Genomic DNA, 27,483 nt, shown 5'->3' with positions numbered 1-27,483 from the left:
TCCATGCATATTTTGAACAGAAGTGGATTGGAATGTCACCACCACCTTCAGAGCATCCAAAGCTCTCAAAAACCACATAATTATAACATGAGGGGAGGAGAAGATGGCGGAGCGACGCAACGTGCGCGGCCGCTCTGAAATGATATCGTATTTGTTAAATAGGGGCCGTGCACATTCCTGATTTGATGGAGACAGACGTGAAGAAGCATGGAGGAACATCTGGAGAAACTTCTGAAATGCCTGCTTCGCTGCTGCTGCTACTGTGCAATCGAGAATCTCTGGAGGGGAAGGCCCCAAATCCTCAGCTTTGCCTATTGCCGGGGCCAGGGTTGAAGAGCTCAGCAGGGATGGTGCTCGGTGCTTGGTGTCGGAGGGCTGGTCGGAGGCTCAAAGTTTTCGGACGGACTCAGAGGTGGACTGTGGTCGGGTGCTTCCAGGATGTTGCATCGGCAAGTTTGCGGCGCTGGAAGCTCATGGCAGGGAGAGTTTCCCCCTTCAACCATCTGCGTGAGATGATGGGACTTTTGAGAGACTTTGAAACTTTTTTTTACCGTGCCCATGGTCTGTTCTTCATCAAATTACAGTATTGCTTTGCACTGTTGTAACTATATGTTATAATTATGTGTTTTTGTCAGTTTTTTTTAGTCTTGGTTTGTCTTGTGTTTCTGTGATATCATTCTGGAGGAACAAATTGTATCATTTCTTAATGCATGCATTACTAAATGACAATAAAAGAGGACTGTGTGTCCTTATAATCTAATCTAAAAGCAACTGAATCCACAGCCATTCAGCCTTCTGGTGAGTGAACCCATGGAATGCATCTGGTCCAGATGATGTCCCTGGGCATGTTCTTAGATCCTGTGCAAATCAGCTGATCCAGGTATTTGCAGACAACTATTAACACCTTCCTTTAATCTGAGATTGCCACATGCTTGAAGACGACGACTATCATCCTAGTCCCGAAGAAAAACAAGGTAACGTGCCTTAATGACCAGTCCAGTGGCTCTGACATCCACTCCCATGAAGTGCTTCGAGAGGCTAGTTATGGCACACATTAACTTCAGCCTCCCAGACAATTTCCACTGACTGCAATTCACCTACCACTGAAACAGCTCCATGGCAGATGCCATCTCACTGGGCCTACACTGATCTCTGAAGCACTTGGATAATAAAGACACCTACATTGGACATTGTTTATTGATTACTGCTCCACCTTCAACACAGTAATTCCAAGCTAACTCATTTCCAGGCTCCTGAACGTGGGACTCAACAACTCCCTTTCCAACTGGATCCTTGACTTCCTGGCCAACAGGCCACCATTAGTAAGGATGGGCAGCAACACCTCCACTGCAATTATTCTCAACACTGACTTCATCCTCAGTCTCCTACTCTACTCCAAATAAACTGCATGGCCAGATTCTGCTCTAACTCTAGCTCCAAGTCTGCAGATGACACCACTGTGGTGGGCAATATCTGATATAATGATGAGGCGGGACAAAGGGAGGTAGACAGAGAGCCAATGTCAGAACAGCAAACTTTCCCTCAATGTCAGCAAAATAAAAGAGCTGGATAGTGACTTCAGGAAGAGGGTTCCTGTTTAGAATTGAACAGAGATTGAGAACTTCAAGTTCCTTGAAGCAAACAGCACCGACAGATTGACTTGGTCTGAACACAGATACCCCAGCCAAGAAGGCTCACCAACCCCTCTACTTCTTCAGGAGGCTGGAGAAATTTGGCACATTGCCTTTGAGTTTCACAAATATTTTTCAGTGCACCAGTGACAGCATCGTATCCAGAAGCATCATGGCTCTGTACGGCAACTGCTCGGCCCATGACCGCAAAAAACTGCAGAGTGTTGAGGACACAGCTCAGCACACCACAGAAACCATCCTCACCTCCATGGACTTTGTCTGCACTTCTCATTGACTCAGTGAAGCAGCTTGTGGAATCAGAGATCCCACCCATCCCAGACATTATCTCGTCTTCCCCCACCCAATGGGCCGAAGATACAAAAGTCTGAAAGCACTCTGTTATTGTAATACCTTGTTCTACATTAATGGACTGTTGTAATGGATTGTTTTTACGAATGGCATGCAAGATAAGTTTTTTATTGCTCTGTGGTACTTGTGACAATAATAAATGAATATGCCAACAAGCCCTAAAGTTTACCAATAGCAAGTAGAAAAGAGTCAACTTTACCCTCCAAAAGGCCTGCTGAGCTCCAGATTCCAGCATTAACAGTTTCTTGTGTCTCTAAAAGTTTACCAGTTTAAGGGTTTTGCCAATCCTCAGCTAATTGAAGCATCATATATTTTTAAATAGGAAATAATCATTCTAAAAGATCACACACAATACTAGCAGTAAACCTTGTACTATTTCAAGTCATTCATCAGTAACTAACGGGTAAGTGCAAACAACTTGTCATTAATATACATGCATGAGCATTTCATCATGGTTGCTGCTCTAACACCACTGATCACTCAGCAAATTTAGCCCTTTTTTTTTACTTCTTGGCTGGTAACTAGTATTGACAAAATATTTTGTCAAAATATATCCCCATTTTTAGATCACTAAATGAAATGCATACGTTTTTTACATGTCTAAGAATCATGAAACCACTTGGGTTGTAGTTTTATTGAATTACCTTAATGTAACTGAAAAGGATTTCAGCTTTCTCCTACCCAACAGTTTCTTTGCCAACCTTTGTATAAGTGGACCCTCCAGGTATTTTTGCTTTCACTTGATGTTACCAACTTCCAAAAATAAAAGAACAAAGTTTTCTGGTACCTTATGCTCAACTTTTCAGTTGGTACAAAGGAAAACTCTCAAGGATCAGTTCAGTACAACTATCCATTTATACCAGGGATATAGTTCTCTATCTCACAGAACTACTAACATACATACCTGTTCCAAAGGTACGATATGTTACCATTGGTTTAACATTTATGATTCACTGAAAGGCAGTGGGTGGCACACAACAGAATCTACTTTGCACAATTTAGGCAGAGTATAGTTGTATCTGAAGAGCGAAGTATAGAAAGGCTGAAATCTGCCTGAATTACAACAGAGAAGGAAACTTTCAATTTTGCCAATCAGACATGCACAAAGTACAGATGCTTAAAATGGAATATAATATAGGATGTCATATCAGGTATGGGTAATCATCTAAATTATATGTCATTAGGATGCAACTCAGCCAGGTTAAGGCTCTAGGCTTAACAGTACATGACCCAAGTTTAAGAGAATATTAAAATGGAAACACACTGACAAGAATAGTGGATGAGTATGCACCAACAACTACAAAGAGGCTTGCTTGTAGACGTGTTTTATTTATAGCACTGAAGTCATGGACAGACGTGAAATAGGCTGGAGGATAAAACAAAATGTTACTTAACTGAGAGCCATGTGCTTCATGAAATGTGCTTCATGATTGAGACTTGGTGAAATTTAAATTAGACCACATTTTTGAGGAACAGCACAAGGGAATCTGGCCCAGAGTGTATTGTAATAATCTACTTTAAGGATAAAACAGGTGAAGAAAAGCAAGGTGAAATAAGGGAAGAGTCGAAGAGCACAAAAAATTGGAAATGGTTTAAGGGTTAAACAGGGAAATTAAGAACCTGGTTACCACTTTCAAACACTCTCAGGTGTAAACTATGTGCCAGTGATATTTACACCATTCCTGTTTAACAATAGGAATAGATCAACTGTGTGGAATGGGTAATTCTCCAGAACGTGAATTGATACGTATTCAGAAACCTACTCATTGAGGCAAGCCACATACCACAACATTTGAATTATTTAAAGTTACGGAAAATATTGAGGAAGGAAAAGCACAAGGTGTGTGGTATTTGGCACAAATGCCTATTATTCAAGTCAAGGTGCAATGTATTAAAATACCCATGGGAACATGACTTCTAAATTCAAAAGCAAGTAAGAAGAAAAGTTTGAAAGATATATTTTGTGTTAATCTACCTTAATGTTATTACACCATTACTGATTTTATATTTCACAACATTGGAGCCATCTTTCCCAGAACTCCTCATCTGAACGCATTCAAACAGGTCCCCCACTCCCCACACCTTAGCTAACAGCTTATTTATATAGGCATCCGTTAGTCTCGTAAAACCATGGATTTGCGCCTTGGAAGGTTTCCAGGGTGGAGGCCTGGGCGAAGGTTGTATGGAAGACCAGCAGCTGCCTATGCTGCAAGTCTCCCCTCTCCATGCCACCGATGTTGACCAAGGGAAGGTCACTAGGGCCAATACAGCTTGGCACCAGTGTCGTCGCAGAGCAATGTGTGGTTAAGTGCCTTGCTCAAGGACACAACACGCTGCCTCAGCTGAGGCTCAAACTAGCGACTTTCAGATCACTAGATCGATGCCTTGATCACTAGATCGATGCCTTAACCACTTGGTCACGTGCCAACAGCTTATGATTATGCCAAAACTCATCTATTTTTCAAGACTTTTCATCTCCAGCCTCAAACAAGGCTGGCCATGAATCCCACTTCCAAAATCCATCATTGTCTAGCCACGGCGAGATTGTAGTTTCCTGATTTCAATCTGTTGGCACTAATCATAGCCTGAAGTTACTTGGCATGCTTCATTTTGCATCACTCTACTGTTAACTACGATAAGCCTTAAAGATGCAAACTTCATCTTGCCTGCATCTTACCATCAAATTACCCAATGACAACAGCATCTCAAAGCAGAATCAGCTTCCATACGTGTGGTAACAATACATTGTGGGCATCACCGAGTCATGGCTAAAAGATGATCACAGCTGGGAGGTTAACATCCAAGGATACACATGGTATCAAAAGGACAGGCAGGAGGGAAGAGAGGATGGGGTGGCTTGCTTTTCAAAAAATTGAGATAAAATCCTTACAAAGAACTGGCATAGGATCAGAAGATGTAGAGTCCTTGTGGGCAGAGTTACTAGACTGTAAAGATGAAAAGACATTGATAGGTGTTATATAGAGACCTCCAACAGCCAAGATGTGGGATACAACGTACAGCAGGAGATAAAATAAGCATGTAAAAAGGGCAATGTTACAATAGTCGTGGGAATTTCACTATGTAATTAGATTGAGAAATTCAAGGCTGGTGCTGCATCCCAAGAGAAGAAATTTGTAGAACGCCTACAACATGGATTTTTCAGAGTAGTTTGTGGCTGAGCCAACTAGGGAAAAGGCAATTCTTGATCGGGTGTAATGTAATGACCCAGATTTGATTCGGGAGTTTAAGGTAAAGGAACCCAAGGCCATCAGGCAGTGGTCGGCACGAAGTGTCCTGCAGGCACTGCAGGAGAAGGACGTGATGGACACAGTGGGGTGGTTCCCTGAGCAGACTGTCCAGTTCATCTGGCAAAATGCCTCATCGCCAGATCTCACCAACAGGCACCAAGACCTCGCCTGGCTGGCGGTGAGAGGGGCCCTCCCAGTCAGAGCCCTCCTGTACGCCCGGAACGTCGTCTCTGCACCCCACTGCCCACGGGAGGACTGCAGTGAGGAGGAGTCTGTGACCCACCTCTTTGCACACTGCCAGTTCGCAAAGAGGGGGTGGAGGAGGATGGACGGGCTAGTGTCACATTTTATCCCCAGCAGCTGCGTAACAGAGGACTCTCTGATCTACGGGCTGTTCCCGGGGACGCACACGGAGACCAACATCCAGTGCTGCTGGCAGATCATCAACTCGGTGAAAGACGCTCTTTGGTCAGCCCGAAACTTGATGATCTACCAGCACACGGAGATGTCCGTGGGAGAATGCTGCCGACTGGCACACTCTCGGCTGCAGGAGTACGTGATGAGGGACGCACTGAAACTTGGTGCAGCCACCGCAAAGGCCCGGTGGGGAAGGACCACAGTATAGGTTTTCTCCACCCGTGGGAGCGGGAGGGGTCGGTGGGCGAGGAGTATACCCCTCAACAATGAGATGCTAAGCTGAACTACTGGAGTGCCACGTGGGTGGCTATAAACACGGATATTTTACTGAGTATAATGGAAACGTATGTAAAGGATGAAAAGTTATTGAATAGTTTATTGTATATATTTATTTTTGAATAAAGTATATTTTGAAATAAAAAAAAAGGAACCCTTAAGAACTCATTCTGCAGTTTGAGAGGGAGAAGCTAAAACTGGATGTATTGGTATTGCAGTGGAGTGAAGGAAACTACAGAGGTATGAGAGAATATCGGGCCAAAGTTACTGGGAGGGGACACTAGCAGGGATGACAGCAGAGCAGCAATGGCTGTAGTTTCTAGAATGAATCCGAAAGACCAAGGCTGATTCATCCCAAAGCAGCAGCAGCTTTGTAAAGGGAGAATAAGGCAACTGTGGCTGACAAGGGAAGTCAAAGGCAACATAAAAGCAAAATAGCGAGCAAACAATATAGCAAAAATTAGTGGGAAGCTAGAGGATCAAGGAGCTTTTAAAAAATGAATAAAAGACAACTAAAAAAGCAATAAGGAGAGAAAAGATAAAATAAGAAGGTAAGCCAGCCAATAATATGAAAGGGGATACTAAATGTTTTTTCAGATATATAAAAAATAAAAGAGAGGCAAGATTGGATATTGTACTGCTAGAAACTAATACTGGAAAGATAGTAATGGGGAACCAATAAATAGCTGACAAACTCAGCAAGTATTTTGTGTCAGTCTCCACTGTGGAAGACACCGGCAGTATGCCAGAAATTAGAGAGTATTGAGGGACAGAAGAGAGTGTAGTTGCTATTACGAAGGAGGAGGTGCTTGGGAAGCTGAAAGGAATGAAGAGAGGTAAGTTACCTATAGACCAGACAGACTACACCCCAGTGTTCTGAAAGATGTTGAGGAGATTGCAGAAGCACTAATAGTGATCTTTCAAGAATCACTAGATTCTGGAATGGAAAATTGCAAATGTCGTTCCACTCTTTAAGAAGGGAGAGAGACAGACAAAGGTGGGAAATTATAGGCCAGTTAACCTGACTTCAATGGTTGGCAAAGTATTAGAGTCCATTTATTAAGGTGAAGTTTCGGGGTACTTGGAGGTTGAATTCAGCATGGTTTCCTTAAGGAGAAATTATGTCTGACAAATCTGTTGGAATTCTTTGAGGAAATAACAGGCATGATACACAAAGAAATCAGTAGATGTTTATTTTGGATTTTCAGAAGGCTTTTAACAAGGTACTGCACACAAGGCTGCTAAACAAGAAAAGAGCCCACGGTATTATAGGAAAGATACTAGCATGGACAAAAGATTGGCTGACTGACAGGAGGCAGAATGGAAATAGTGGGCCTTTTCTAATTGGCTGCTGGTGACTAGTGGTGTTTTGCAGGGGTCACTGTTGAGACTGCTACTTTTCACGTTATATGCTAATTATCTGGATGACAGAATTGATAGCTTTGTAGCCAAGTTCGGGGATGATACAAAGACAGGTGGAGGGTCAGGCAGCGTTAAGGACTCAGAGAGTATGCAGGAAGTCTTAAGACAAATGGATGGGCAAAGAAGTGGCTGATAGAGTACAGCGTAGGAAGTATTTGGTCATGTACTCTGGTAGAAGGAATGAAAGGCATAGACTACTTTCTACATAGGCAGAAAATTTAGAAATCGGAGGTACAAGGGGATTTGGGAGTCCTAGATTTCCCTAAAGGTTAACTTGCAGGTTGAATTGGTAGTAATATAAAAACAAGGATGTAATCATTTAGAAGACATTGCCAGGCCATATTTGGAACATTGTTAGAAGTTTTGGGTCCTATGTCTAAGAAAGAATATGCTGGCAGAGGAGAGGGTTGAAAGGAGGCTCACAAGAATGATGTTGGCGATGAAAGTGTTACTGCATGATGAGTGTTTGATGTGCCTGGGCCTGTACTTACTGGCCTTTAGAAGAATGAAGGGACATCTCACTGATACCTACCAAATATTGAAAGATCCAGACAGAGTGAATGTGGAGAGGTTGTTTCCTAAAGTAGGGGAGTCCAGGATAAGAGGGCATAGCCTCAGAATACAAGGATGTCCCTTTAGAACAAAGAGTAAACACTTCCAGGTCTACACTATCAAAATTTCTCATAACCTTATAGACCTTAAAAGGACAATCTCAGCCTTCTTTCCAGAGAATAGAGTCCCAGATCCAGCTGCTCACATCATGAACAACTACATGCTAATTCGTTCACAAATGTGTTACAAACTAGAGTACTTGAAATTTTTAACACAACTCACAAATATTACTGATAATTATTATAGTTCCCTCATTTTTGAGGGTTCTTTTCACTATAGGTTTTGGTTACTTTGGAGAGATTTTCAAATTTCAACGTAGCATAAATGCAAATGCATAATTGTCTTCATTTTATTCTTCACTTCTCCAAACTTAATTATCAGTAAAATTAATAACACCTTGCAAGTACACTACCAAAAGTTGTTCTATTAGCAAGATGTTAGGACTGGTCAACATCAAGAAACAACTTGCAAATGTACAACACCTTTAACAAGCTTGTGTATTCAGTAGCTATGAAACTAAATTTGATAGATGCCTAAAGACCTGGCTAAAGAGGGAGATTTTAGGGAACATCTTAACAGTAAAGAAAACTAGTCTTGAGATGGAGTTCGGGACGGCAAGTGTTTATGGCCATCAGTAGAAATTTGAAACCAGAACAAAAATCAAAATTACACCATTGTATGCTGGAGAAAATTACAGATTTGGTGAGAAAAACAGAAGAAAAAGATGTTTTTTTTAAACTCGAAGTCTTGCAAATCACACAGTGATCCATGAACAAATGGGATATTTAATGGGAGGATTCTTAGCAGTGTGTAGGAGCAGCCAGATTTTGAGGTCCACACCCATAGATCCCTTAAAGTTGCCATGCAGGTTGCTTAAGTTCTGTACAATAAATGTTCATGGCCATCATAAGGAGATGATTAAGAAGGTGTTTAGTGTGTCTGTCTTCATTAATCAGGGGACTCACATCATGAGCCACAAGGTAATGTGGTAGCTCTATAAAACTCTGGTTAGAACACAACTGGAGTCTGCTTTTCGGTTTGGTCCCCTCATTATAGAAAAGAAACTTTAGAGAGGGTGCCCAGGAGATTGACCAGATTCTTCCTGGATTAGAGAGCATGTTTAATGCGGAAAGGTTGAGCGAGCTAGGGCTGTTCTCTTTGGAGCAAAGGAGGATGAGAGGTCACTTGATAGTGGTGTATAAGGTGTGTAAGATAATGAGCCAGCATCCCCCCCCCACCCCGAGTGGAAATGGCTAATACTAGAAGGCATACTTTTAAGCTGACTGGTGGAAAGTGTGGGGGTGTCAGAGGTTTTTTTTTAAAAAACAGAGTGGTGCGTGCACAGAACATACTGCCAGGGGTAGTGGTAGAGATGGATACATTCAGGAGACTTACGACTCTTAGGCATGTGGATGAAAGAAAAATGATTGGCTATGTTGGAGAGAAGTGTTAGATTGATTTTAGAGTAGGTTAAAAGGTTGGCACAACATTGTGGACCAAAGGGCCCTATACCTGTGCTGTAAGGTTGTATGTTCTAAGAATGTAAGTTATCTACAAGGAGACAAATTTTACCTCAGGATCAAAGGATACCCAAATTGCAAACAATCTGGTTCAGCCGGACTGTGCCAAGGGAAGAGAATGAATCTGATGGCTTGAGAATGGGGTTTATGGCAGATGGCAGAGATTATAGCTCCTTTTCCCCAAATTTTGACAGATTTCAATGTATCTATCCGTGGGTATCAAAAACCAGTAAGGCATATATATCAGTTAACTAGCTATAATCTGAACATATGCAAATATACCAAACAACAAACTTTTCCTCAAATACTAAAATTTGTAATGTTACAGTCAAAATGTACCTTTCACTTACCACTGAGCAAAAGTTGAAGTGGAAAAAAAAATCAACACATTGTACAGCTTAGAACAAACCACTTCATGCACTATAAAGTGATTTCACATCAAGACAAAACGTCCACCTTCAGATTTTTGAGTGCCAAAATGTAAGTGTCAATGCCAATATCAAACCTTTATAATCAGATATCAAAGTTATAGACAAAATGTGATGAATCACCATCATTTAATGAATTCACTAGCTAATTATACTCTAAGTAATATTCCACAACAATATGTTAGGATTCTTTTGTAACCTATTATTTAAATAAAACAAGTAGAGTCTTACAATTTGTTTCATGATGTTGATTTAACTTAAGTTACTAGATAACTGGTTAGCACAGAAACCAACTTAATTAACAAGAATCTACTATTAATTCTGTACTGCCATCTCAAAAAGATTGGATTAATTAGTCACATCATATCACCCATATTTTAATAGTAACAGCAGTAATAAATGCAGTATTACAACAGCTTTCAGAAATGATACATTCTGAACTTAATTGGCCAACAATACCATTGTTGTTGGCAGAATCTCAGATGGCAAAGAGGTTGTGTACAGGAGATAGACTGGCTGGTTGAGTGGCGTCACAACAACAACTTTACACTCAACAGTGGCAAGATGAGGAAAATGATTGTGGACTTCAGGAAAAGGAAGTCAGGAGTACATACACCGGGAGTCAGTGGTGGAGATGGTGAGGTGCTTCAAGTGCCTGGGCATCAACATCTCAAGAGGATCTATCTTGGGTCTAACACATTAATACACTCACAAAGAAAGCACATAGTGGCTCTACTTCATTACGAATTTAAGATTTGGTTTACCACCAAAGATTCAATATAAAATGTCTACAGATTCTACAATGCAGAGTATTCTGACTGGCAGCTTCATAGACCGGGATGGAGGTTCCAATGCATTGCACTGCAAGGGGTTACAGACTCAACTAGTTTTATCACAGGCAGAACTTTCTCCACCATCAAGGACATCGTCAAAAGGATGGTGTGTCAAGAAGGCAGTATCCATTATTAAGGACCTGTACCATCCACTACACGCTCTCTTCTCATTACTAACATGGGGGAAGGAAGTACAGAAGTGTGAAAATCCATGCTCAATGTTCTAAGAACAGCTTCTTCCCCTCCACCATCAGATTACAGAATGGATCATGAACCACAGCACTACTGCAATATTCATCTTTCGCACTTTTTTTGGTGAAACTAACAGAATTTTGTATGTCTTGCACTGTACTGCAGCCGCAAAACAACAAATTCCACACATGTTAGTAATAGAATCTATTTCTGATTCAATTTTTTTTAAGCACGGGGGCCCCCCAGGGTTGTATGCTCAGTCCACTGCTGTTCACTCTGCTGACCCACAACTGTGCTGCAACACACAGCTCGAACCACATCATCAAGTTCACCGATGACACGACCGTGGTGGGTCTCATCATCAAGAACGATGAGTCAGCATACAGACAGGAGGTGCAGCGGCTAACAGACTGGTGAAGAGCCAACAACCTGTCTCTGAATGTAAGCAAAACAAAAGAGATGGTTGTTGACTTCAGGAGGACACGGAGCAACCACTCTTTGCTAAACATCGACGACTCCTCCGTAGAGATCGTTAAGAGCACCAAATTTCTTGGTGTTCACCTGGCTGAGAATCTCACCTGGTCCCTCAACACCAGCTCCATAGCAAAGAAAGCCCAGCAGCGTCTCTACTTTCTACGAAGGCTGAGAAAATTCCATCTCCCACCCCCCATCCTCACCACATTCTACAGAGGTTGTATTGAGAGCATCCTGAGCAGCTGCATCACTGCCTGGTTTGGAAATTGCACCATCTCGGATCGCAAGACCCTGCAGCGGATAGTGAGGTCAGCTGAGAAAATCATCGGGGTCTCTCTTCCTGCCATCACAGACATTCACACCACACGCTGCATCCACAAAGCAAAGGACCCCACGCATCCCTCATACGAACTCTTCTCCCTCCTGCCATCTGGAAAAAGGCACCGAAGCATTCCGGCTCTCACGACCAGACTATGTAACAGTTTCTTCCCCCAAGCCATCACACTCCTCAATACCCAGAGCCTGGGCTGACACCAACCTACTGTACCCTCTACTGTGCCTATTGTCTTGTTTATTATTTATTGTAATGCCTGCATTGTTTTGTGCACTTTATGCAGTTCTGGATAGGTCTGTAGTCTAGTGCAGTTTTTGTGTTTTTTATTACGTAGTTCAGTGTAGTTTTTGTATTGTTTCATGTAGCACCATGGTCCTGGAAAACGTTGTCTCATTTTTACTATGTACTGTACCAGCAGTTATGGTTGAAATGACAATAAAAAGTGACTTCTCTTGACTTGACTTCTAAGCATCACCAATTGTCTATTTAACTAATTTGCTGCCCACCTTGATGCATTTTGGGCACCAACTTAGATTTAAACATTGTTTATCTGATATTTATGCACCCAGTATTCCTAAGCAGCTGGGAAAATATCCTAAGTATATAGATAGCTTACTTTTTTCAATAACATAAATTAAATACTGAAAGCCTGGATGGATGCATGCAGAAATGTTTATATTGTGATCTCATTATATCTTTGTGCTATTCTTGGGTTACAACTCTGCTCATCTTCTTGCGAATTAAACTATTTTTGAATTATTTCCTCCCTACCAATGGAGAAATTTAATTCCATCCTATGGATCAAGCTTTTTGAAAATTGTAGAAGTGTTGCACCATTGTAATTCTATGAGATGCTTCATGAACTACAAAGGGAAAATTCAAGATTTCCAGTCAAAATTTTCTATCCAAGACACAATTTTAATGTGGCTTGCGAATGGAAACAGATTGACATTGAATTACTACAAAAAAGTTGGAGAATATCATAGCCTCTTGTTGTAATTTAAGATGTCATCTGATGAAGTCGTTGAAATATTTTGTGTGTGTAAAGGCAAGCAGATGGCAAGTGAGTATAATGGGAAACAAAAAGGAATTAGCAGACTGGGTGCCAAATATCCAATAGGGGAAAAAGTCTGAGAGATGAACTAGGTGAGTGGATGGAAATTGGCAAGCATGTTCCTGTTACAAGTAAGGTTAAATACTGATGAAAAGATAGAGAATGCTATGAATTATGACAATCCTATTGTTCAAGAAGAAAGTGATAATGGTAGTGGAGCTGGAGGAAAATGGTTCATGGATAATTACTTGAAAGAAATTGAAATTGGATCAAAAATGCCTTGAAATGTTGACCACCAAAATTGCTTTTCTGCTCAAACTGTAATCCAGTTACCTTTCTTCATTTAGATTTTATGCATGAGAGAAGAAAGGCATGCCAGCCAATATAATAGTCAAGAAGACAAGAAGCCTAAACCTCTTTGACCTTCAACTTTGACTGAAAAACCTGTTGTTGAATTTGATGAAATACTTTCAGACTGTCCAGAACATGGGGAATAATTTGCAATGCCTTTTGGGTTTTTAGGGTCAAGTGATTAAGTATTAAAATTTGTAACCTAGCCTACATCAGATTGTACTTAATGGAATTAAGCTAAAATAGTGAATTTTATTTGGTGTTAGGCAAAATAACTGAGTAAAGACATTTTTAGTTCATTTACCTGATGCACAATAGGCTGATAAACAGAATCAACCCTTTTGAAGGTGTAGCACTTCATTTGATGGTGAGTACAGTAACTCAACTTATTTTTCTTGTATTACATATTTTTGCTGTTTAGCCTTAAATATAGAACTGCACTGTAAAACACAGTATTATTTTGAAGAGTATTGAGATAACATATAATGGGTAACTTACTTAATTGTTTAAGCATAAAGCACTGTGTGTCATGCACAGTATTTTTGAGCATTTCTCCTGCAGTGAGCATATTCCTACTACTGGCAAACCCTATTCCCCATAGATGCTGAATGACTGACAATATACTGTACCTGACATCCCTGTGCAAGGCTGCCTTCCAAACATTCTTTCCTCAACAGAACAATATATATACGGCAAGGCCCTAAAGGAAGCCTCAAAATTCAGTGTCAAGTTATAGAACGCAAACCAGGACCTTCCATCCACAGGGACTGTGTTAACCACAATGCCATTTATCCAATGACCTTCCCTCCATCACTCGGCCAGCAGGAAGAATACTTATTGGAATCCTATTCTATTCACAGCTCAGTAGTCTGGGTGTAGCAAAACTTTGACAACCACCAGTTTGATCAGTGGCAAGTAATATCAGCACAATTAGCTGGTGAGGCTTCTGGTACTTCAGGGTTAAGGGAGATATGAGAATGGTTAGGGGAGTATCAATCCCCTTAAAAATACATAGCCAAATCTGATACTTTCAGGGTTTTCAGGATGAAACGAGTTAGAGAGGTGACTTTTGCTTCAGTATTAACCACTGAGATGAGAGTGGTTCAGCAGCAAATGCAGCATCAGTGGTAACTCAGTGTAACCAGAATAATTTAACTCCCATGCTTCCAAATCCAAAGTCACTTTAAAATCTGGCCATGTGATCCCCTCAAACCCACTCCATCATTTACAAAGATCACGGCCACAATCAATCTCAGCTCTGCATTCCCATCAAAATCCCCACCTCCATCACCTTTCGCTCCATCACCATGCACCCCCACCCCCCAGGAATAAAGTTCAAAAGACTGACTCCTCGGAAGGGTGTAGCCTTAAAATCGCAAACTCCTAACTTTTGTACAATGAATCCTATTTTTCACTTTCCCCATATAGAAACATAGAAAACCTACAGCACAATACAGGCTCTTTGGCCTACAAATTTGTGCCGAACATGTCCCTACCTTAGAAATGACTAGGCTTATCCATAGCCCTCTATTTTTCTAAGCTCCATGTACCTATCCAAAAGTCTCTTAAAAGACCCTATCGTATCTGCCTCTACCACCGTTGCCGGCAGCCCATTCCACGTACTCACTACTCTCTGCGTAAAAACTTACCCCTGACATCTCCTCTATACCTACTCCCCAGCACCTTAAACCCCTGTGCCCTTGTAGCAATGATTTCAGCCCTGGGAAAAAGCCTCTGACTATCCACACAATCAATGCCTCTTATCATCTTATACACCTCTGTCAGGTCACCTTTCATCCTCCGTTGCTCCAAGGAGAAAAAGCCAAGTTCACTCAACCTGTTTTCATAAGGCATGCTCCCCAATCCAGGCAACATCCTTATAAATCTCCTCTGCACCCTTTCTATGGTTTCCACATCCTTCCTGTAGTGAGGCGACCAGAACTGAGCACAGTACTCCAAGTGGGGTCTGACCAGGGTCCAATATAGGTGCAACATTACCTCTCGGCTCTTAAACTCAATCCCATGATTGATGAAGGCCAATGCACCATATGCCTTCTTAACCAGACAGTCAACCTGTGCAGCAGCTTTGGCGTCCTATGGACTTGGACCTCAAGATCCCTCTGATCCTCTACACTGCCAAGAGTCTTACCATTAATACTCTATTCTGCCACCATATTTAACCAACCAAAATGAACCACTTCACCCTTATCTGGGTTGAACTCCATCTGCCACTTCTCAGCCCAGTTTTGCATCCTCTCAATGTCCCGCTGTAACCTTTGACAGCCCTCCACACTATTCACAACACCCCCAACCTTTGCATCATCAGCAAACTTACCAACCCATCCCTCCACTTTCTCATCCAGGTCACTTATAAAAATCACGAAGAGTAAGGGTCCCAGAACAGGTCCCTGAGGCACACCACTGGTGACCAACTTCCTTGCAGAATATGACTCATCTACAACCACTCTTTGCCTTCTGTGGCTAAGCCAATTCTGGATCCACAAAGCAATGTCCCCTTGGATCCCATGCCTCCTTACTTTCTCAATAAGCCTTGTATGGAGTACTTTATCAAATGCCTTGCTGAAATCCATATACACTACATCTACTGCTCTTCCTTCCTCAATGTGTTTAGTCACATCCTCAAAAAATCCAATCAGGCTCGTAAGGCACGACCTGCCCTTGACAAAGCCATGCTGACTATTCCTAATCATATTATATCTCTCCGAATGTTTATACAAATGTAAATCTTGCCTCTCAGGATCTTCTCCATCAACTTACCAACCACTGAAGTAAGACTCATTGGTCTATAATTTCCTGGGCTATCTCTACTCCCTTTCTTGAATAAAGGAACAGCATCCGCAACCCCCCAATCCTCCAGAACCTCTCCCATCCCCATTGGTGATGCAAAGATTATTGCCAGAGGCTCAGCAGTCGCCTCCCTCGCCTCCCACAGTAGCCTAGGGTACATATCATCCGGTCCCAGCAATTTATCCAACTTGATGTTTTCCAGAAGCTCCAGCACATCCTCTTTCTTAATATCTACATGCTCAAGCTTTTCAGTCTGCTGCAAGTCATCACTACAATCACCAAGATCCTTTTCCAGAGTGAATACTGAAGTATTCATTAAGTACCTCCGCTATTTCCTCCGGTTCCATACATACTTTCCCACTGTCACACTTCGTAGGTCCTATTCTCTCATGTCTTATCCTCTTGCTCTTCACGTACTTGCAGAATGCCTTGGGGTTTTCCTTAATGCTGCCTGCTAAGGCCTTCTCATGGCCCCTTCTGGCTCTCCTAATTTCCTTCTTAAGCTCCTTCCTGTTAGCCTTATAATCTTCTAGATCTCTAAAATTAACTAGCTCTCTGAACCTTTTGTAAGCTTTTCTTTTTTTCTTGACTAGATTTATTACAGCCTTTGTACACCACGGTTCCTGTATCCTACCATAACTTCCCTGTCTCATTGGAACGTACCTATGCAGAACTCCACACAAATATCTCCTGAACATTTGTCACATTTCTTCTGTATAATTCCCTGAAAACATCTGTTCCCGATTTACGCTTCCAATTTCCTGCCTGATAGCCTCATAATTCCCCTTACTCCAATTAAATGCTTTTCTAACTTGTCTGTTCCTATCTCTCTCCAATGCTATTGTAAAGGAGATAGAATTATGATCATTATTTCCAAAATGCTCTCCCACTTTGAGATCTGACACCTGACCAGGTTCATTTCCCAATACCAGATCAAGTACAGTCTCTTCTCTTGTAGGCTTATCTACATATTGTGTCAAAGAAACCTTCCTGAACACACCGAACAAACTCCACCCCATCTAAACCCCTTGCTCTAGGGAGATGCCAATCGATATTTGGGAAATTAAAATCTCCCACCACGGGAACTCTGTTATTATAACACCCTTCCAGGATCTGTTTCCCTATCTGCTCCTCGATGTCTCTGTTACTATTGGGCGGCCTATAAAAAACACCCAGTAAAGTTATTGACCCCTTCCTGTTCCTAACTTCCACCGACAGAGACTCTGTAGACAATCCCTCCATGGCGTCCACCTTTTCTGCAGCCGTGACACTATCTCTGATCAACAGTGCCACACCTCCACCTCTTTTGCTTTCCCCCCTGTCCTTTCTGAAAGACCTAAAACTCGGCACTTGAAGTAACCATTCCTGTCCCTGAGCCATCCAAGTCTCTGTTATGGCCACCACATCATAGCTCCAAGTACTGATCCACGCTCTAAGCTCATCTGCTTTGTTCACAATACTCCTTGCGTTAAAATAGATACATCTCAAACCATCGGTCTGAGCGTGTCCCTTCTCTATCACCCGCCTATCCTCCCTTACACACTGTCTGCAAGCTTTCTCTATTTGTGAGCCAACTGCCTCTTCCCCAGTCTCTTCAGTTCGGTTCCCACTCCCTAAAAATTCTCTTCCCAGTAGCCTTAGCAAACCTCCCTGCCAGGATAATGGTCCCCCTGAGATTCAAGTGCAACCCATCCTTTTTGTACAGGTCACCCCTGCCCCAAAAGAGGTCCCAATGATCCAGAAATCTGAATCCCTGCCCCCTGCTCCAATCCCTCAGCCACGCATTTATCCTCCACTTCATTCTATTCCTACACTCACTGTCGAGTGGCACAGGCAGTAATCTCGAGATTACTACCTTTGCAGTCCTGCTTTTCAACTTCCTTCCTAAATCCCTGTAGTCTGTTTTCCGGACCCCTTCCCTTTTCCTACCTATGTCATCAGTACCAACATGTACCACGACTTCTGGCTGTTGTCTCTCCCACTGCAGGATATTGTGGACGCGATCTGAAACATCCCAGACCCTGGCACCTGGGAGGCAAACTACCATCCGTGTTTCTTTCCTGCGTCCACAGAATTGCCTGTCTGACCCTTAACTATAGTCCCCTATCACTGTTGTCATCCTCTTCATTTCCCTACCCTTCTGAGCCACAGGGCCAGACTCTGTGCCAGAGGATCAAACATTATCTCAACCTATATAACATCAGGATGTTATATGTTTTAATCAAATCCCCTTTCAATCTTCCAAACTGCAGTGGACAGAAGATTAGCCCACCGAATCTTTCCTCATTTTGTATAATAAATATATTTTTGAAAAATCAATTATTTTTGTAATTGTATTTTTTTTAAATAATGGAAACCTTAAATATTGCTGGGTTTCTGTACACATTATGTCATACTCTTAAAAAACTGGAAAAGTAATAGAGTACCATTAATGTAATGTCATGTGTTCCCTTGAAACTTCTTTCCTCATGATTTTCAACAGAGTAATTCATGACGGGAAAGCAGCAATACACAACCAAATTAGCAATGACCAACTTTAAACATACAGATTAATTTATTATCCTAAAAAAAATTTCATGTGATTTAGCTAAATACCAGAGTTCTTTGTTGTCATGGTAATCTCGCAGAAACAAAGTTGTTTAGCACTCTGTTCTCTCCTTACCACCCCACCCCCTCTTGCCCCAATCTATCACATTCCCTTACAGGCCAGTCAGAGCTTTGTTTGAATGGCATAAACATCTAATTAGTGCTCTGCTGCACCATTTCCACTGCTGAATAGATTGATTTCACCAAGTGCAAGTCAATCTGCATCATCCAGTGGTTACATTTTCTAAATGATCTGCCGTTCCGCTCAGGAAGAAACACATCAGCTCAGCAAATCCCTCATTAACAATCGCAGCACGTTTCTTTTTAAGTGGAAGCTGAGCAGTGTCAACAAAAAAAATGTTGAGAAGACCCAGCCTCTAAACACATTCTAAACTGTACTCCAATCTCTGTAAGAGCCATCATATATTTCAACTACTTCTTCCAAACACCTCACATAACTTCAGTAAATTATGCAAGGAAAATGCAGTGAAAGCATTGCTTCATCTATAATTCCTGAGCTAGAGCCAAGACGGCAAAATCTGGCATCCTCAAAAGGCAACACAGGACAGAAAAAATTCCTTAAAGGATCGCAACAATCGGGATTCATGTTTTTTTTTAATTAAATGTTCAGTTATATTTAAAATGCATCAGATTGAAATAAATATAGCACTTGCAATGGAAAGTCATCTTTTCCATAAGTAATTGGCACAAAGCAGAAATATTCTGTGACATCATTCTAACACTGAAGAAAAAAAAGATTACAACAAAGGAACCCGAGTATTTATGGGAATGGGAGCTCTCCCAATAATGCTGATCACAAGTGTTCAAGATCACAATCAGTTATTGTGATAAAAAGTAAAATCTACCCTAATTCTTTGCATATTTTTCAAGCATGCCAATTGGTTACTTTCCAAAATTGAAGGGGCATTGAGGAAATAACTAGAAATGATTCCTTGGTTTGGGGGTGCACAGTAAAACACCAGTATCAACCACAACGCAAAATCAAACATCTGAAATCTCATTTGTTGGATGTGTTGCACTTGTGATGGCAGGCCAGATCCACTTTGCAGTACATCGCTGAAGCAGAATTCAACGTGCGTCCAAGAGATTGCCAACGAGTTACAGGAGAAGGTGCAAAACCCATCAGAGACCAGTGATCTCATTGCAATTACAATCCAGTTACTGAAAATGAGTGGCAATATTCCACAAAGTGTAACAAAATAGGTTGACTGCCATCCAAGACCCAAGGTCTCACGCCCTTGATCGATGCATGACCATTTGTAATAGCACCAATACTGAAATCCAGCACTCAAAATATTGATGGTCAAGACCAGAAGACACGGAAGCAGAATTTGGCCCATCGAGTCTATTTCATCACGACCAATCCATTTCACTCTCAACCCCATTTTCCTGCCTTCTCCCCATAACCGTTCACACCCTGGCTAACCAAGAACCTATCAACCTCCGCCTTAAATACACACAATGATTTGGCCTCCGCAGCTGCATGTGGCAACAAATTCCACAGATTCACCACCCTCTGGCTACAGAAATTCCTCAACATCTCCATTCTAAATGGAAGACCCTCTATTCTGAGGTTCTGCCCTCTGGTCCTAGACTCCCTCACCACAGGAAACATTCCCTCGACATCCATTCTATCTAGGCCTTTCAACATTCAATAGGTTTGAATGAGATCTCCCCTCATTCTTCTAAATCCCAGCAAGTAAAGGCCCAGAGCCATCAATCGTTCCTCATACAATCAGTCTTTCATTCCTGGAATCATTCTCTTGAACTTCCTCTGAACCCTCTCCAAAGTCAGCACATTTTTCTTAAATAAGGGGCACATAACTGCTCACAGTACTCCAAATGAGTCCTCACCAGTGCCTTATAAAGACTCAACGTTACATCCTTGATTTTATATTCTAGTTCTCTCAAAATGGATGCCAACACTGTATTTGCCTTCCTCACCAACGACTCAACACGCAAATTAATCTTTAGGGAATCCTGCACAAGGACTCCAAAGTCTCTGTACACCTCAGATTTTTGAATGCTCTCTCCATTTAGAAAATCGTCTATACTTTTATTCCTTCTTCCAAAGACCCCAGCAGTGTAGCAATAAATGTAACTAAGTGTCATATAGTGACTTTCAAAAGCAGCCTGTTTAAATCAAAACCTGCAAAAAGACCAAGATGTCTCTACTACCCAATAATAGTAGCCTGCTTTTTAACCAATGAACATTGACCATTACATCTTAACGTTGTAACGTTAACAACACCCAATAAGACTCGAAGACCAAAATCTATAATTAATCATAACATGTAAAATTAACTATTTGGCCTTAATACTACATTTGTTTGCTGGCAGCCTGCATTAGGCATAGACATCAAACCAGAATGTTGCCTTTACAACAGCCTGCATCCATTGCATAAACAACAGAAATTGAGCCATTCAGATCAACCTCAAGAAATGCACAGGAATTGGAATAACTGGGAATAGAAGGGCCTGCACAGTGGTGCAGCTAATAGAGCTGCAATCTCACATCTCTTGACCACTGTGGTCTACATCTAATGAAGCATGCATGTTCTCTTTATGACCAGTGGGGTTACCTCCTGGTGCTCCATGTATCCTCCAACATCCTAAGGCCATGGCAAATTGCCCGTAATGTGTAGCTAAGTGTTAGATTCAGGGAGGAGTTGATAGAAATGTGGGGAGAATAAATAGCGTTTGTTTGATGGTTGGTATGGACTCTTGGGGGCAAAGTGTCTGTTTCCATGTTATATGACTGTATCAAAACTGAACATTCATTTGCTCTGTGCAATAACAGCCACTTACCATAACCATAGGTAATTTCTCAATCTCAGATTGGAGTGAACACATTTTATCTTGGAACAAAGTTACAAATTGGCGCCATGTAACTCTGGAGGTAGAAGAGATAGTAGAGGCTGGAAAAAGGAGCAATAAACTAATGTTGTTCCGCTGTTTAAGAAAGGCTCTGAAAATAAACCAGGAAATTATAGGCTGGTGAGCCTGATATCATTAGTGGGAAAGTTATTTAAAGGTATTCTAAGGGAACGGATATATGTATTTGGATAGACAAGGACTGATTAGGGATAGTCAGCATGGGTTCATGCGGGGTAGGTCATGCCTAACTTGTCTTGTTGAGTTTTTCAAGGAAGTTACCAGAAAAGTTGATGAAGACAAGGCAGTGGATGTTGTCCACATGGACTTCAGCAAGGCATTTGACAAGGTCCCACATGGGATGTTGGTCAAGAAGGATTCAGTCACTCGGCATTCAGGATAAGACCATAAGACAAAGGAGCAGAAGTAGGCCATTCGGCCCATCGAGTCTGCTCCGCCATTTTATCATGAGCTGATCCATTTTCTCCTATTTAGTCCCACTCCCCTGCCTTCTCACCATAACCTTTGATGCCCTGGCTACTCAGATACCTATCAATCTCTGCCTTAAATACACCCAATGACTTGGCCTCCACTGCTGCCCGTGGCAACAAATTCCATGGATTCACCACCCTCTGACTAAAAAAATTTCTTCGCATTTCTGTTCTGAATGGGCGCCCTTCAATCCATAAGTCATGCCCTCTCGTACTAGACTCCCCCATCATGGGAAACAACTTTGCCACATCCACTCTGTCCATGCCTTTTAACATTCGAAATGTTTCTATGAGGTCTCCCTTCATTCTTCTAAACTCCAAGGAATACAGTCCAAGAGCGGACAAACGTTCCTCATATGTTAACCCTCTCATTCCCGGAATCATTCTAGTGAATCTTCTCTGTACCCTCTCCAACGTCAGCACATCCTTTCTTAAATAAGGAGACCAAAACTGCCCACAGTACTCCAAGTGAGGTCTCACCAGCGCCTTATAGAGCCTCAACATCACATCCCTGCTCCTATACTCTATTCCTCTAGAAATGAATGCCAACATTGCATTCACCTTCTTCACTACTGACTCAACCTGGAGGTTAACTTTAAGGGTATCCTGTACGAGGACTCCCAAGTCCCGTTGCATCTCAGAACTTTGAATTCTTTCCCCATTTAAATAATAGTCTGCCCATTTATTTTTTCTGCCAAAGTGCATAACCATACACTTTCCAACAATGTACTTCATTTGCCACTTCTCTGCCCATTCTTCCGATCTATCCAACTCTCTCTGCAGACTCTCCGTTTCCTCAGCACTACCGGCCCTTCCACCTATCTTCGTATCGTCAGCAAACTTAGCCACAAATCCATCTATTCCATAATCTAAATCGTTGATGTACAATGTAAAAAGAAGCGGCCCCAACACTGGATAAGGTAGTAAATTAGATTAAATATTAGCTTTGTGAGAGAAACCAGAGAGTGGAAGTAGATAGTTTTTCTCTCACTGGAGGCCTTTGACTACTGGGGTCCTGCAAGAATCGGTGTTGGGTCCCTTGTTGTTTGCCTTCTATATCAATGATCTGGATGGTAATGTGGTTAACTGGATCAGTAAGTTTGTGGATGACACCAGGATTGGGGTGTACTGGATGTGCGGAAGATTATCATAGCTTGCAGTGGGATCTGAACAAGCTGGAAAAAGTGGGCTGAAGAATGGCAGATGGAATTTAATGCAGGAAAGTGTGAGGTGTTACACTTCTGTAGGACCAACCAGGGTAAGTCTTACATAGTGAACGGTAAGGCACGGAGGAGTGTGGCAAAACAAAGGTATCTATCTGGGAATACAGGTCCATAATTCATTGAAAGTGGCATAGGGAGGTAATGAAAACTTATGGCACATGGGCCTTCATAGATCAAAGTACTGAGGACAGTTGGGATGTTATGTTGAAGTTGTATAAGACATTGGTGAGGCCTAATTTGGAGTATTCTGTGCAGTTTTGGTCACCTACTTACAGGAAAGATGTAAATAAGGTTGAAAGAGTACAGAGAAAATTTACAAGGACGTTGAAGGTCTGGAGGACATCAATGATAAGGAAAGATTGAATAGGTTAGGAACTTATTCCTTAGAACGTAGAAGATTAGTATGGGAATTCCATCTATAAACCTGCCATATGCAAATGAGTATTTGCAAGAGTAAATGCCAGATAAATGCAGCAAATCTGACTCGCTGACATTCCATAAGCAGGGTTATAAGACAATTTGTACCATGGATTTTAAATGTAGGAAGGCTAGTCACACTGCACTGTACATTCCTGCCCATTTTGGTGTGATTTGGTTTCACAACCAAAGTGAGACCAACTCACATGACTGAGACATCATCCCAGAAGCTAGAGATGAAAATTGCATTACATCTTTACTTTGACTTTTAGAAAGGCAAGATGTAATTTTTAAATTAGCAAATAATGTAACTCATTATTTATATAAATAATTTCAAATTTACATAAATCATAAGCCTGTTAATTTCTATGTTGGCACACAAGTGACTGACAAATGTGAATTAACATCACATAACTCTTGGTCTGAAATAAATATTCTCTCCCCTTTACAGCTTCTTTATACTTTTGCATTAAGTGAGCTAATTTACACACAATTTAATTTTGATAATGGCTTTATAAATGTTATCTCTGAACACTCAACTTTGTATTAGGGTTTGGACTTTAGTAGCCACAAATGTGGATTGAAAGGTTACAAACACCGTAATCATATATACAGTAATACTTCACCATGTTCTCATTTCATGGTTCTTTGATCACACATGTATAACCACTTCTGAGATAGCAATTAACAGAAACCGAAAAATCCCATTGAACAAAACTAACTTCTCCTGTTTTGCTTGACCACTTGTGTAAACTCTGTGCATGATATGTGTGACTATCTGCACAGTTGGTTAACATAATGGTCCAAGGCTGGTTACAAAGAGGTTGGAAAAGCTTAAGGCTCTCCCAAGAAATTGCTTTGATGGACAGGAAGAGATCATTTAGTGCTGGAAGACTGGCCTCAACTTTGCACACATTGTATGTCGGAACCTGACATAACATATCAAGTTGGTCTTTGCCTGATTGTCCACCATTTTCATCTCTGCATAACTCTAAACTGGTCTCTTGATTCCATGTTATTCTTTTCCCCATGCCACTATTATAGGAAGGCAGGCCTCAACATCCCATACATCAAGAAGCTGCCTTTTCCCTGCACCGCTGGTTTCCTATCTTTCTCTACCTCAGCCTCGTTACCGCTTGGCTTTTAAGAGAATGATGGCTTTCTATGTCTCGAAATCAAAAAGATACAGAAGACAATCCTTCATCGCTAGATCCCAAGTTCAAGGAGGAGAAAAATAACTGCAAATTAGTAGCTTCAGATACGCAATGTCATCTAATTGACAAAGCAAAATTCTATGGATGATTGAAAAATTTAATAAAAGAAAATACTCAGCAGCTCAAGCAACTGCAGAGTAAAACAGATTCCCATTTAAGGATGATGACTTTGGGAACTGGATCAGCCTCCTCAACATTAAGATCAAGTTGGATCTGTAATAATTCCATTCTTCACATTCCTTAACTCCAGTGGAAAAAAAATCTATTAATCTTAGATTTACATCGACTAATTAACCTAGCATTAAGCGCTATCTTCAGTAGTTCCACCTTCTGCATCAATTTTAATTCTTCAGCTCTGTAAGAACTGGCTCTACAAACACAAATTCTTTATCCCCCAACATTTGTACATTCTAATGTTTTTGTGATCTGTGTACATGGACCTGTGTGCCTCTTTCGACGTCCACTGCTTGAGCTGATCAACAAGGATTCAAAGGGCCTTGACTTACAATAAAATTCTCCACCACTTTTACCCATTCACTCAGTCTATTGTGTGCTCCTTTCCAACTCTGTGCTGCTGTCCTCATTGCTTACAATGCTGGCTATCATTGTGTTGTTAGCAAACGTGGATACTTAGTTTGGCTTCTCATCATTCATGTACAGAGAAAGTATGTAGCTGCAAGATTACATGGAAACCTGCCAATGTGAGTACACGGTCATTCATTCAACAATGTTTCCTGCCACTCCAGTTTCCCAAGTAGGTGCACCCTTCAAGACACAATATTAAATAAGTTATCAATGAGTTAAAAAGACTCCCAGAAATGTGACATGTCATGAGCCCCAAACATCTGTCCTTCCCTTCTTCATAGATACTGCCTGATCAGCTGAATATTTTAAGAATTCTCAGTTCCAACTTCAGAATTCCAGCAACTACAACTATTTGCATTAAAAACATGCAGCTGTTCACTAATTCCATGATGTTTCAAAGATATTAACATGCTGTCCAGCATAAGCAACCTTCTCACAGAGCTAATTTGAAGCTGTTGACCTGAGACATTCATTCTACCACACAAATGCTGCCTGATATTTTACAGAATTTCCAGCATATGGTTTACTTCTTTCAACCATTCCCATGAGTCCTGGAAAACACAGATGTGGGTGTTGCATGAAGACAACACTTTATAGAGCTGGGATAACAACTGTGCTTCAATCATCACGGGTTCTACTGCTATGTTAACGATGAGAAATAGATCTTCAGTTCTCAGGAATTTAAAGCTTTCATTAAAAAAATTTATTTAAAAAAGAAATTAGTATACAAAACCAAGCAGAAGACTGTGAGACTTATACAGCACAGAAACAAGCCCTCAGGCCCAACAAGTCAAATTACAAGCCCTGAAAAAATCCCATTTTATTCTCCTCACATTACCCTCGACTTCCCCAAATTATTCCACTCATCTACCCCACATTATCCTCGACCTCTCCAAATTTCACCACCTGTCTACCCCACCTTATCCTAACTTCTCCAAATTCCACCACCCACCTACACATCTATGGTAGCCAATCAACCTGCAAGTCTTTGGGTTATGGAAGGAGATGGAGCAAATGGAGGGTTGTTTTCCCCACAGAGACAGGCTCACCTGCATACTTTGTTTTGTTGTTTTCATCCATGGACCAGAAGCAATGGTCAAAAGCAAAGACCTAGATAAAACAAATATCAGATTCAACTTTTACACATGTATTACTCGAGAAACATATCACTGAATATTACAGCCTTTGATGATTTTCCACTCCTCCCTCCGGAAAAGGGAAAAAACTCACAACACTGCCACAAACAGACAGACCACAGTACGTGTGCTTGCAACACTGTGTATCCGACAGAGTGATCAGCAGCACTGGGGCTCCACAGGGGACTGTCTTGTGTCCCTTTCTCTTCACCATTTATACCTCGAACTTCAACTACTGCACAGAGTCTTGTCATCTTCAGAAGTTTTCTGATGACTCTGCCATAGTTGGATGCATCAGCAAGGGAGATGAGGCTGAGTACAGGGCTACGGTAGGAAACTTTGTCACATGGTGTGAGCAGAATTATCTGCAGCTTAGTGTGAAAAAGACTAAGGAGCTGGTGGTAGACCTGAGGAGAGCTAAGGTACCGGTGACCCCTGTTTCCATCCAGGGGTTCAGTGAGGACATGGTGGAGGATTACAAATACCTGGGGATATGAATTGACAATAAACTGGACTGGTCAAAGAACACTGAGGCTGTCTACAAGAAGGGTCAGAGCCGTCTCTATTTCCTGAGGAGACTGAGATCCTTTAACATCTGCGGGACGATGCTGAGGATGTTCTACGAATCTGTGGTGGCCAGTGCGATCATGTTTGCTGTTGTGTGCTGGGGCAGCAGGCTGAGGGTGACAGACACCAACAGAAACAAACTCATTCTTAAGGCCAGTGATGTTGTGGGGATAGAACTGGACTCTCTCACTGTGGTGTCTGAAAAGAGGATGCTGTCCAAGTTGCATGCCATCTTGGACAACGTCTCCCATCCACTACATAATGTACTGGGTGGGCACAGGAGTACATTCAGCCAGAGACTCATTCCACCGAGATACAACACAGAGCGTCACAGGATGTGGCCATCAAACTTTACAACTCCTCCCTTGGAGGGTCAGACACCCTGAGCCAATAGGCTGGT

At 41.6% G+C, this 27,483-nt stretch overlaps 1 protein-coding gene across 6 annotated transcripts in view; it reads right to left on the bottom strand.

Moving 5' to 3' along the window:
- The window catches only part of kif13a (kinesin family member 13A), a 263,604-nt gene that overhangs the window by 142,132 nt on the left and 93,989 nt on the right, over positions 1–27,483 (bottom strand). For all 6 annotated transcript variants that reach the window (XM_072283575.1, XM_072283577.1, XM_072283576.1 and 3 more), the window contains exon 4: positions 26,430–26,490. In XM_072283575.1, coding sequence (XP_072139676.1) covers positions 26,430–26,490 — 61 coding nt within the window. The remainder of the gene's footprint in view (positions 1–26,429; positions 26,491–27,483) is intronic.

The sequence above is a fragment of the Mobula birostris genome, chromosome 19 (genome assembly GCF_030028105.1).
Source record: "Mobula birostris isolate sMobBir1 chromosome 19, sMobBir1.hap1, whole genome shotgun sequence".
Lineage (NCBI taxonomy): Eukaryota > Metazoa > Chordata > Chondrichthyes > Myliobatiformes > Myliobatidae > Mobula > Mobula birostris.
The sequence above is the reverse complement of the archived record's forward strand: the minus strand, read 5'-3'. Positions and strand labels throughout refer to the sequence as shown.